The sequence below is a fragment of the Pogona vitticeps genome, chromosome 5, assembly GCF_051106095.1.
Source record: "Pogona vitticeps strain Pit_001003342236 chromosome 5, PviZW2.1, whole genome shotgun sequence".
Taxonomy (NCBI): domain Eukaryota; kingdom Metazoa; phylum Chordata; class Lepidosauria; order Squamata; family Agamidae; genus Pogona; species Pogona vitticeps.
Genome location: NC_135787.1, coordinates 106,151,738 through 106,165,092, shown reverse-complemented (window position 1 = coordinate 106,165,092; position 13,355 = coordinate 106,151,738). Strand labels below are relative to the sequence as shown.

At 39.0% G+C, this 13,355-nt stretch overlaps 1 protein-coding gene across 1 annotated transcript in view; it reads left to right on the top strand.

Moving 5' to 3' along the window:
* The window catches only part of SEMA3E (semaphorin 3E), a 223,225-nt gene that overhangs the window by 130,382 nt on the left and 79,488 nt on the right, over positions 1-13,355 (top strand). The window contains exons 3-4 of the mRNA XM_020812095.3: positions 3,725-3,784; positions 8,848-8,967. Of these exons, the coding sequence (XP_020667754.2) occupies positions 3,725-3,784; positions 8,848-8,967 (180 nt within the window). The remainder of the gene's footprint in view (positions 1-3,724; positions 3,785-8,847; positions 8,968-13,355) is intronic.

Sequence of the window (13,355 nt, the reverse complement as noted above, 5' to 3'; positions counted from 1 at the left end):
TTCTGTGCTTGGTATGAGTGCCTGGGCTTTGCTTTTCAAAGGAAAATAATACCAACATTGTGCATGCAGTTTGCACAAAGTACACAAAGGCCCTGACAAGAAAACATGGCACTTCTTGTCTTAGCTTTGTTTGGAGATGATGAATCTGGCGGGGCTTGAAAATTTGTCATTCGGGTCTCTTTTCAAATTCAGATGGACTAAATCAGTAAGAACAACAAATGTTGTGGATATTGTGTTATCGAAGGCTTTCATGGCCAGAATCCAATGTTTGTTGTACAAACATTTGTGGATATTCTTCATGTTGCTAGTGTAATGGCAGCATGCAGGCTACAGAGGCTGGGGAGATTCTGTTGCAGAGTTTTGAATTTTTTGTTAAATTCCTCTAGACGTACAGCAGAAGTGCAGGGATTCACAGAGCAAAATAGGCACAGAGTCCACCTCTTTTTTTCAAAAACTGGCACTTACAGTCTCACAAACTTGCTCTGAGACATTAGTAGTAGAAAGAACAAAAAATGTTCCATTTACTTAAAGAGAACAGCAAACTAGCAATATGAGTGCCTTGCAGCAATGATCTCAAAAGATTCACTACTTTCAACATACAAAGAAGAGGGAGATAGAGCCAGACCAGAGAGGTAGGGCCCTCTTTGGATACAGAGGCAAAGGGTTAGTGCTTGATAGATTGACAGTCACCCCCACCCAGAAAGGTCCCTCCCAGCCAAATCTATTAAAGCCTGTGTGCGAGATTGCAAAAATTCCAACAAATCCAGCACAGCTTTCCATTCCAGAAGATTGCTTACCACTGATTAAAAGGAAATTGTTGATTTGGCCATGTTTCTTTTCCTGCATTTTCTCACAGGTGTGCTTTATAAAAGGGCTACACATTTACCTGGTTATAATATTTTACCACTTAGCCTCATCATCTCCAGCAATGGCTGAAGTGAGAGTAAAAATAGAAGTAGGGAAAAGGCCTTTGCAGCGATGGGGAAATTTACCTTTTTGAGATCTATGAGAAGCAACATTTCCCATTTTGGGGCAACGTGTCGATTTTGTCCATGTGAAAAAAGGAGTGTGACTGTGGGTCTGCCGTAATATACTAGGGTGGCATCCAACCCCATTTGGATCACTAAACTCTGGTGTATATTCCAAAGACATATTTTAAAGCTGCCTTGTGCCATTCTTTCTGTTTAGCCCTGAAAGCATACATTGCTTAAATTCTTGGTGTGTTCTTCAAGACGAGATGAATAGGCCAAATATAGAAGAATTGCTGCTGATGAAATTTACAAAATATTTCAGATAATGACAACTCATGGACATGACAGCTCTTGAATAATTCTATCCAAAGCAAAGGTCATGCACATAGGTCACTGACGTTTGCACTAGCCTAATGCTATTCTAGCTCAAAACATTCTTGAGAAATCACTGAGTGGGAATAACTGCCAGCTTGCCGAAAGGTTCTCCTCCTGGCAGGCACCCAATGCCCAGTCAAGAATGTAGTCATCATGAGGAATTCTCAAACTGTATATAACACCAAGAGGAGGAAAAAAAACACATGGAGGGCTAAAGGCCACCATTTACAATCAATTAGTTCCTGGCTTCATGCACAGCCCAAGCACAGCTTACATTATCTGGGTGGAAAAATATTCAGCAATTCAACACTTGCAATCAAGATGAGGGAATGGATTGTGAGAAGGACCATAAATTCCCTTCTTCGCTCTGTTTGCATATATGCAAAAGAATGTTGGCCAAACTGCTTTCTTCAGGAGGAAAACAGATTTCTCCACAGCAAAAGTTATTTGTTGGCTTGGTGTCCTGCTGGTGAGAAGCGAGTTTTCAAGAAGTTGTGCTCCGTTGTGCTTCTCAGATAGGAACTGCTTAAAAGACAGAAAGGAGAGAGATTGGTAGAGGTTAGGAATGAGTGAGAATTTCAGCTAAGCTTCCCCCACGACCACCACAATGAATTATATTTCACAAGCTTTGAATCAACAAGAGTGTGAAATTGACAGCTTTGATCATCCCAAGTGTAGATGTTGGTCAGAATTGGTTATGGCTTAGCTGGAGTCTTCCTTGTTCTACTACAGAACAAAAGCACTTATTTGATCAATTTAAGAAGATCAGGTTATTTATTTATTTTACTTAACCTTTTCACAGCACTTACATCCTGTAGAACTAATAAGCACGAGACAGTCAATGCCATCTGATATGACCAAAAAGGCCCCTCTTTTGTTCACCTACAAACTCAGTAAGCAGGGGAATGTAGAGATCAGCTTCCTGGGAGAATCCCAGCGCAAGGGCAGGTCTCCTCATATGCAGTGCTGACACTATTATATTTACCCATGTGTTGTTAGAATTAAAAGTCCAATGTGTGAAATTTCTGTGCCATTGTGAACTTTCTATGTGTGTCTAAATTTTTATCTATGTGCATCACCAAAGTTCATCCTTTTCAGATGGGCTGTTATCACACTATGAGCTTTGTTTACAACAGTAGATTGATTTCCAATAACAATAGTTTCCACCATAGAAGACACTGAGCACATAATCACATGAAACTGGATAAGGATGGGAGGACATCCTGCCCCAGTCCTACATGCTACACCTCACGATCCTCCATCTTAAAAATGCATCACATAAGTTCAGCAAGTGGCTACACACACAACAAAACATTATCTTTTCTCCACCCTTGTCCAGGCTTCTCAGCACTAAGCTAATACTTTTGTTTACTAACATGAGATAACTTTTTAATGTCCGATACTGAAGAGGAGATGTCAGCCAGATGTTAATTAGCTGGAGAACAAATGCCTGTGAACCCACAAGTGAGAAATATTGAACAAGGCATTAACACAAATCAACAAGAATCTTTCTTCATGTGTGACTGGGTTAGTCTAGGGCTTCAGATCCACATTTTGAAACTGAATGGTAGCTTTGGCAAAATGTAAGCAGAAGTTTAAAGCAAAACCATTCCCATATTTGCATTGCAAATGAGACATTTTTCATTTCCTTGCGTAAGGGTAGGGGTAATGAGTAACCAGCATCTGAATATGTGCCATAGTGGCAGAGAAAATCCACTTCTTCAGGCCAGTTTGCAGACTGCACAGAGATGAAAAATATAAAATGACTTCATAATCAGTCTTGACATTAATTACAAAAAATACAGAAATTAGGACTTCTTATACATTCAAGAAGTAGAAGTGATAGGTTACAAGGGGACGGGAGATAATCACATTCAGAAACAAGTGCATTTATGGATGATGGGGTTATATGTTGCAGGTTGGGTTTTTTTTAAAAAAAATGTGGGTCTAAAACAGAGATTTAACTAGTTGAAAACTCAAGTGTTGAAATGCCAGCCTCTATTCCATTAACCAGAAGTTAATGAGCTACTGTGTATGTCTTCGTTCTTACAAGACCATCAAATAATCTTTATTTCTTCTTATGGATTTTTCTCCTTTCAGCCTGTTCAGTTGACAACAGAAACTTTATCAGGCACATGTATCCACACAATTTGTTTTGTACCTGTGACATTCCACTGATTATAATATTGCATTGCCAGAAAAAACAAAAGGAGCACTCGGCTAGGGTCCAGGCAAAAAGTTATGGTTGGATTAGCATCTGGGGGAAATTACCTATTCAATATAAATATAGACCTATCTGTAATTTAAACTTATTTAAAGGCAGCCTGTAAGAGTATACCTTTTATCTAGACAACTAACTGTGTATTATTGTCTTGCAGATTCATTGGCCGAGTACAACTGTGCAAGTGGAAGAATGTACAATCAAAGGACGATATGCTGTATGTATTCGCTAGCAAATGTCTTTATTTTTCCTTCACTTTGGCAAGAGAGTGTTCCTGAGGGTGAAGAGAATGTTCTTCCATCATCTCTGGAAAGAGACTTGCAAAATCATTTGGCAATGAAGAACTCAACCAGAACCATGAAGGGGCAAAAATCACACTTTTTTTAAAAAAAAAAAAGGCTGGCTGGATAGTTCAGTGGTTTAGTCATCTGGCTGCAGAGCCAGAGGCTAAAAATCTGATTCCCTAATGTGCCTCCTGAGAGAGCTATTCAGTTGACCTTGGGCAAGCTGCACAGTTACAAGGTGCCCCCAGAAGAAGGGAATGTTAAACCACTTCTGAATATTCTCTACCTTGAAAACTCTGAGAAACCTCACCATAAGTCAGAAGTGGCTTGACAGTACATGATGATGATGTTTAAAAAGAAAGTATCATCATCCCTACACACACACACACACACACACACACACACACACACACACACACACACACACACACACACACAATATATATATATATATCCCAGACAGCCCCACCTCCTTAGTAAGAATAGGAAGAAATCCAATGTTTGTGCATTGTAAGCCTCAGAGAGAGGCTTACAATATGTTTCATAGGATATATCATGTATATGTTTTAAAAAATGTTTTAAAAATGGTACCATTGGAAAATATGCACAAATGTTCTTCTGTTGATGGAGGAAAGGTGTACATTAGGAAGAATGCATAAATAAATGCATTAATCATGGAGACTCCACAAAGAAAATGCCTATCAATTTCCATGTTGGAGGAGAAACCAAGGTCTTAAAATCCAATAGGGCCAAACGTAGAATACAGAAGGATTCTAGAGAAGCACAGTGATTTAAACAGAATTTTTGGATCCCTGCTGTATATTGGGTTCTGGGTGCATTTGCCAGAAAAGATACATGTTTTAACTTGAGGAATTAGGGAGAAAACAAAAAATAAAAAATGAAACTTGGCTTCTTGAGGCATTCTTACCTCCTTAGTGCCAGGCTACATTGTATGGATCATAATGACAAGTAATGTTTCAGTGTAAGAGGTAATTCTGAACATGTGCAGAGTACCTATATCACATGGCTGCAGGCTTATTATACGCTTCACTGCTAGAGAGTCATTCCTTCTTTTTCCCATGATCGCCTATTGAATAAACGGGCTCAGGTATCTAGATTTCAAGACAGGTTTCAGCCACAGATCTTTTATATTATTGCTGCACAGGTGTGCAACAATAGATATTGTGTGACAGCCTAATTTTGAATTCATAAACCAACTCAAAAAATAGGGGTACCCCAAATAAAAACTTACAATTTTGAAACTGGACCTGAGATAGCACCAGATGTGTCACAGATGTAGAAGACAGTCTGCTCTTGCTCTTTGCCAAACCTGGGGATGTTAAGCAAGCAGTTTTTGAGTTATGATTTTTTTTTAAAAGTAACACTTTAAAAAGGCTGTGTCCAGACACCAGCGACCTTCTGTGTCTGCAGATTTAAAATAAATCAAATAAATTAACAATATCAAACTTGCTTATGGTTAGCTTGCTTTAGTCAAAGAAAGGGTTTGGAAATTGGATCATATAGTTATAGTCTGCAATTGGCAGAGCGGACATGGCAACATTAGTTTGCCCAAGAGATTAAAGGGTGTCTATGTTTCTCCATTGTACATTTTGGACCTACTAACACCTTTGCCTTACCATTTCATTAAGTTCTAAATATTTTGGCAGACGTCCACGCTTGTTGAAAAACAGCCCTGACAATTGCTTTGTCTTTGGGTGAAAAGTAGTTAACTGATGAGACAGCTTCTGGGAATTTCTTGCGTGGTAGTGAGTAGAAGGGAATATCTTGTAGACTTTCTTGACTGATGCCATTAGTGTTGTAAACATTCAGGCTGCCCTTGGCTATTTAAAGCTTGGTGTCTTTTTCCCTGCAGGCAAAGCAAGCATGATATTGTGCAGCAATATTGGGCCATTTCATGCGTTCTGAATTGTCTACACAGAAGCACAATATTCCACATTCATAAATGGGGGTGGGTTTCTTTGAAGAATCGAATCCTTCTCAGTGCCATGATACACTGGTGCTGGAGAACTCAGTTGTCATGAAAGGCTTGTCCAACTGAGAGCCACAGGCAGGAGAAACCAAGAGCTGCTTCTATCAGTGACCTGGTCTAAAGCATGAAGGACCAGTAGCCTTTGGCTGGCCCAGAATCACATTGCTGCAGCAAGCATACAAACAGACTAGGCTCTGGAATCCAGAAAAGCAGTGCAATTTTTGAATTAGAACTACAGTGCTGCCCCGCTTGACAATAATGTGTTCCAGCAAAATCGCTGTTAAGCAAAATCATTGTCAAGTGAAAAAGAAATCCCTATTGGAATGCATTGAAAACCGGTCGTCCAGCGAAGATTGCCCATAGAGACCTACCAATCAGCTGTTCTAATTTGCTGTAATGCTTAGCTTCCGTCCGGAAAGTAGCCATTTTGAGAAGGGAGGGAAGCCATTTTGCGGAGCCGGAAAAAACATTGTTTTGCGAACAAACGGTTTGCGAAGCAGGCTCCTAATCAACATAAAGCAGATTTCCCCCTTTGGAACCATCGTTTTGTAATCTCAATAGTGATCGCAAAAATGTCATCGTCAAGCAACTTCAACGTCATGCGGGGTAAGCGTCTGCAGCAACACAGTTCCGAGCCAGCCCAAGGCTACTGGTCATTTCTGCTTTGGACTGGGTCACTGATAGAAGTAGCTCTTGGGTTCTCCTGCCTGTGTCTCTTGGTTGGGCAAGCCTTTCACCTAAACCAAACTTTCCAGCATCAGCACATCATGGTGCTGAGAAGGATGTCCAGAGCATTCAGAGTGTGTGACCAAGAGGGTTGGTGGGGCAAAGTGGAAGGCAGGGTGTGTGTGTGGTGTGTGTGTGTGTGTGTGTGTGTGTGTGTGTGTTAGTCTTCTTTAGAGGATGTGTTCCCCAAGCTCATGTAAAAATCATTGCTCCTGTGGTCTTCTAGAAGAAGAAAAATCATTTTTAACACCTGCGCCTAATGTTTCCTCCATTGGAATGTATTGAAGCCGACTCAATACATTTCAATGGCTTTGCGAAGTCAATTTTTGCAAATTTAAGTGTGTCATAAAAGGGTCAAAAATGGTTTTAAATGCTTGGATTAGCTTCTGCACCCTCTAAAACGGATGCAAAAGTTAATTTGGCTTTGATCTGACTTTTCGTTAATTTATGGTGAAATTTTCCCCCCAACTTTTGACAGCTGTCAAAATCTGACAGCTCCATTGTTTCCTATGGGGGAGAAAAAAAATTCACAAAAAATTAACGAAAAGTCAGATCAACGCCAAATTAAGTATGCACACATTTTAGAAGGTGCACTAACGATTCCAAGCATTTAAAACCGTTTTTCAACATGTTAAGACACTTTTGTAATTGAAAAAATGAACATTGTTAAGTGAAGCAGGGGACCTAAAACCAAAAACGTTAAGCGAAGCATGGTCCCAAAATCGCTATGTGAAAATTGCCCATAGGGAAAAACGTTATACGAAGCACAATCTGACTCTGAAAAAATAAACTTTAAGCAAAAAAAACATTAAACGAAGCAAACGTTATGCGAGGCACCACTGTATTTATTACATAGAGTTTTTATTGCATATTGGGAACTGCCCAAAGAGTTATAAAACTAATGGGGCAGTATAGAAATGGAAAGAGAGGGAGGGAGGGCTAGGACATTACTAGTATGGACCAGGCGTGAGAATTGTGAGGGCTTCTGTAAGTGAAGGGCAGTCCGTCTCCTTGGTATATTTGTTCCGTCTCCCAAAAGCACACAGTCCTTCAGGTAATGCTGCTCAAAATGATAATAACTTAGGGCTGTGTGGGTTGTCACTGGGTGTTTGTAAGAGAAGAGGACTTTAGCAACAGCAATCTAGGCCAAGTTGTCGTAGCAACAGTGGTGGTACAACAGAGAAGAAATGTTTATAGCAGCTCTTCGGCTATGCAAGTTCTATAATTACCAAGAAGACCAGCATGGCCCGTGTTTTCCATTGAGCTGGCACAGAACAGTCCTGTCAGCTCATTCACAAGGGATGTATGGCACGGGGACACTCATTAGGTGTGTGCAAGTAATTCCCCCATCCTTTTAACTGTTCCTCTGAGGTCCATCTGAGAAGGCAGCCTGGGAGAGGATCTTTTCAGAACTTTCCGGTTCCAGACTTTCAAGAACACAAGGCATTCTTATTACATGCTGAGGATGTGATATAAGAATATTAAGATCATAAGATTATTTTCTTTTGATCCTATCATTTCTCTTATAAAATCAGTTCTGCTTGAATTTTTTTAAAATGATTTTCCTTTCCGTGGCTTTGCATCTTATGACTGTTCCTCTATAAACAAATTAATCTACCCCGCTTCTTAAAAACTCATTTTACTTGGGGGAAGAAACTCATGAACACACCAAACAAGGCGATTTGATGGACTCTGCTTATAAGGTGCCCATGCTAGCTGGAGGATCTTGGGAGAGGTGGGCCAGAAAAGAGCAGAACTTTTCAGTTTTCTGCTCTTTTCATCTTCTGTGAGAAAGAAACCAGATCAGTTGTTCACAGTACAGTATCGAATAGTGATGGCTCCTGACCAGGTTAAGGGGGCAATCCTTTGTTTTTTGAGGTGAGGTACCGCATCCCTCCATCTCTCTCCAGATCCATGAACTTTAGAGCCTTCCCTATATAGCTGGAAAATGTGTGTGTGTGTGTGTGTGTGTGAAGAGATTATTACAGCTGATCATATAGTATAAATTAAATTAGAAGTGAGGGAAGGAGAAGAACTGGCTGATGAATCCTAGGGAACTTGTTTGGATGTAACACATCATCATTATTTAGAACTACTGTATCCAAAATCTGGATAGCCACAATGACATCCAGCCTCTGGTAAGAGGTGAAGGAAAAGAAGATATGGAAAATGAATAAACAAAGTTCAGATTTCTTTCATAATGCCTTTTGTGATTGCAAGTGACTGTTAAAAAAATACTGTTCACTCCTGCTTGATTGTATTTCTTCCCTTTCTCCATAGGAAGAGTGTGCAAATTACATCCGTGCTCTGCATCGGTACAACCGAACACATCTGTTGGCATGTGGAACAGGAGCTTTTGATCCAGTCTGTGCTTTTATAAGAGTAGGTCATCAGTCAGAGGTAAGAAATATGCCCTAAAAACAATTTCAATATGTTTATGAATTGCTTAAAGGGTTAGGGGAACAGCTGAACAAAGTGGGGCAAATAAAACAAAAGCAAGCCCAGCTAACTGGAAAGTGGAAAAAAAACTTGTCAAGGTGGGCAGAGGAGGCCTAGGCAACAACAAGAACACATCATTGTCTAGATTTTAGCATACTGTAGTTATGTAAAATCATTTTAGTCACAGAAGATAACTTTTAGAGGGAGATAAAAGCTATGACCCGGGAGGCCCTAGGGTGTGCTCTTTAGTACTTCCTCAGGACTGAGAGCCATCCTCTTCTTTCATTTGTAAAGGTTAGATCTTGATCTATCCTTTTTTTTTTTTTTTTTTTGGTGTACATATAAAATCTGTAGTTCTAGTTTGCTTTGCCTTCTGCTAGAACTAATCTTCAAATAAAGTTGCTTATCTCATTTGGAATCTTGCTTTTGTTTGAGGATTCTCAAAGAGTAGACTAATCGTCTGACCTTATAAATAAGTGGAAGGAACACAGCGTTCTCTTCCATTGAGCTAGCAATTCAGGCAAGTCACAAGGCTGCTTGGAATCTGGTTTACAATGTCTTCAAACATCTCCTAAAACAGGAATGCACAAACCCACTTAGGCTGCAGGTTCTGCACCCATGCATCACACCATGTGAATCTCTCCCCAGCTTTCTGTTTTCTATCCATAAAGCAGCTTCAGAAAGAGTGCTCTTTAACAGAAAATCAGTGAGGGAGATGTGTGCTGTTCTACCTTGTTTTCTGACCCACACTATTTGCATAATAACATGTAGAGCAAAGTATCTGGATCCTATTTGTATGAACTGTTATGAAGCTTCAGAGACACGAATGTAGGCCTGCTGTTCTTATGGTAAAGGTTTCCAAATGTTATATTATTGCCTCCTGGGTATTTCATTTAACTGGAAGTAAAAAATCAGAGATGTATTTTATAATATTGTCGTTATAGATCTGGATTATTTTAGTATGTAGTATAGTGATCACTCAGTACTCTTGTTGTGAAGTGTTGTAAAATGATGTAACAATTTTTGTATTATTTTATCCAATATTATTTTACTTGACTTTAATATTGTAGTGCAATCATCTTTTGATTGTGCAATGAACATATTGGTTCGTTGATGGCATAATGAGCGAATCGGTCTCATGAATATGAAAATGTGGCTGCTTGGATTTGAGGAAATAGAGTGTGAAAATCAGAGAGAGAGAGACTCCTGGTGTGGGTTGCAAGAATTGTTAGGAGGGAGGCTGATTAACCACTGGTGTGGAGTAGAGAAAAGCAAGTAGGAAAGAAAATACGTCAGGAGGAAAAAGAAGAGGAAAAGAGGAAAAGCACAGGGAAGGAATGAATGAGTTTGTAACTGATGAAACTGACACAGGCTGAATAAGCTGTAGGATGGAGGAAGAGAAAGATCACATAGAAAGAAGGGTGTCAGAGAGAAGAGTGGTAAAATGGTAAAATGAAGAGTTTTGAACCAATAAAGATTACTTTGGATGGATGGAACCAGGTAGAAGCTGTATACTGTACATTCACAAGAGATCAATTTGTTGTTATTGTTGTTTTGTCTTACATACTGCCTCACAGTGCAAGCGCTCTCTGGATGTTTTACAACATACCGTATTTTTCGCACCATAAGACGCACTTTTTTCCCACAAAACAGGGGGTTGGAAAGCCTGTGCGTCTTATGGAGCGAAGAAAACAGATTATATTTTCCTGTTTTCTTCTCCTAAAAAATTGGTGCGTCTTATAGAAAGGTGCGTCTTATGGAGCGAAAAATACGGGTAATTATGCAAGGAACATTTGCATAATTGATGGTGAATAAATTGTATACTTTTGAACAAATACTGTTGGGTCTGCATGTGTTTATTTTACTGAATCCTGGTCTTCCACATGCACATTTGCTAAGAAGTTGGCAAATGGAAATAGATGCCAGTCAAAGGTGCCAGTCCTGTCCTCCTTCAGTCTCTGTGTGGTTTTGGTCTATCTGTGTGAAATGTACATAAACGCATTCTACTATGTAATTGTGCAAATTATAAATTAAAAGATATTTTGGAAACCTGCTGAAAAATTGGTCACCAATGTTGTAGACAGTTGGAGTGTCACCCACACCGAAGAACTATATAGCTTTTCTTTATATTTTGTATCATGGAATAACATTTGAAAGTAAATTGACATTGTTAAGAAATTTCAAACATTCTGAGTAGTGTGACTCAGTGTGAAATAGATTATGTTTGTGGATATTTCATTTTGATCCCAAAAGTTATGATGTTTGTGTAGTTGTACAACAGGATTTCAGGCACAATTTCCATCTCATTATTGTTGCTGTTGCTTTCTTCCCTCTAGTAATATCCTTAAAAGGGGAAAAGTTAAGTAGAAATCTACAGAAGAAAATATAATATGCCCACCATGTTCATAACTTTGCATATGTGCATTGGATTTCTTCTTGCATGTTGTGAGCCGGAATATGATTTTGAAAAGATTATTTCACTTTCTCAATTTTCAAGACTAAAGCAGCTAATTAAAAATCAGAATTGGGGATTTTTGATTTTTGAAAAACCAGTGATGCTTATGTTACTGGATTTCAGTTTAATCAGGTCCCTCAAACCTTGTCTAGTGTACAAACAACCCATCAATGTGGACGAATATAGCTATATGTAGCTGGGAATGAGGGAAGGTAAATAGCATGGTGTAGTGGGTAGAGTGATGAACTAGAAATATGCAGAACAGAGTTTGAATCCTCACATGGCCATGGAAACTCAGTGAGGAAAACAGAACTGGTAAAACCACTGCTGAAATATCTCACTTACCTTGAAAGTCACTTGATGGCACATAACTAACTGGGGATGAGGAAAGAATTACCAGATCCGATATTTTGATCAAAATATCCATTTTTGCATATCCTAAGACTGGCGATGGGAGAAATCATATGTACCTCATACATTTATGACGTTTGCAATATGTCTGAAAAAAATTCTCACAACAAATGATGTATACAATTGAAATAAATGTACACAACTAAAATATATGCATTTGAGAAATGTCAGGTATACTTTGAGTTGGATTCCTGCATGGGGGCAGGTGGGTTTGGACTCAGTAGCCTTGTAGGTACCTTCCAATTCCATGATTTTGTGATTCTAAGTGTTAACATATGTTGGTTGATGGAAATAAGGTATTGAGATGCATCTATTAGGATACTAAACTTTGCATATTTCTATGTGGAAATAAAAGTCCCACAGCTTGTGAATGAACTGGGATGGGATGAAAATGCCAATGGGATTCTGGGAAACATAAATAGAAGGCAACTAAGGACATACTCACATGGACCATAAGAATCACACTTATATCAATTCTGCTGTTATTGACATTTTTAAATCAAATTCTGTTCCCATGCCATACAGGAAAAATGGATTTGTTTGACCAACCGATTGATTATTTTCAACCTTGTAGCATTGCCTTTTTTAAATGATCAGATCCCTGATCACTTCTGTCGACATCAGTTTGGCATGTGTAAACATTGCTGTTGATTTGCTGTGCACCCACTTGTATTTTTGGCACCATGGACACTGCATGTCCACCACACCTGCTTCCTTTAAAAAAAAATTTTTTTTCCAAATGCTAAGCGCTGTATTGGTATTCTCTCCCCCAAGAGTTTACCACCGTATCACTTTCTTGTAATATTCATCCTTCCCTTGTCAAAGTGGAGAAACCCCCCACCTAGTGTCCTTTGAGAAACAGAACACACTAAAACTGAAGAGCTGCCAAGGGAAACCTTGCGTTATGAAAACTTCCAATGTTGCCTCCTAATTTTTTTTATAGAATTTGGCATGTTGTTTAAGCAATATATTATTGAGGTATTTTTTTACCTAAAAGCAAAGCAATTTTAGAGCAGCATGCTCCTGAAACTGAACATAACGTGAATTGATTTTGTTGGGATGGCACGAGTAGCCTACAAAACCTGTTCAAAGTTCAAGAAATATATTGAAAGAAAGGCAGCCATGTGAACACATCTGATGTAATTAGATCCTAATAGATGTTCTTATCCCTTGACATATCTCTGTTTTCAAGGTCCTACAACACTGACACAGGAAAGACACAACTGCTGGATTGTTGGCCATAAACAGATAACTGCACACTAGGCACATTGAATCTATAGGGAAAGAAAGCAATTTATAAAGACTTTCTCTCATATGTTTACTTGCTCTCCCGGCCTTCATTCTAATCTTATAGCCAGGTATGACAGCCACAAAACCACTACAATTCTGATGTGATTTTGAGAAGTTGTTATTCGGCTCACGTTGTCTCAATAATTCACTAGGATACATTGCACAGAAAGCAGAATTAGTTTTAGCTAAACAT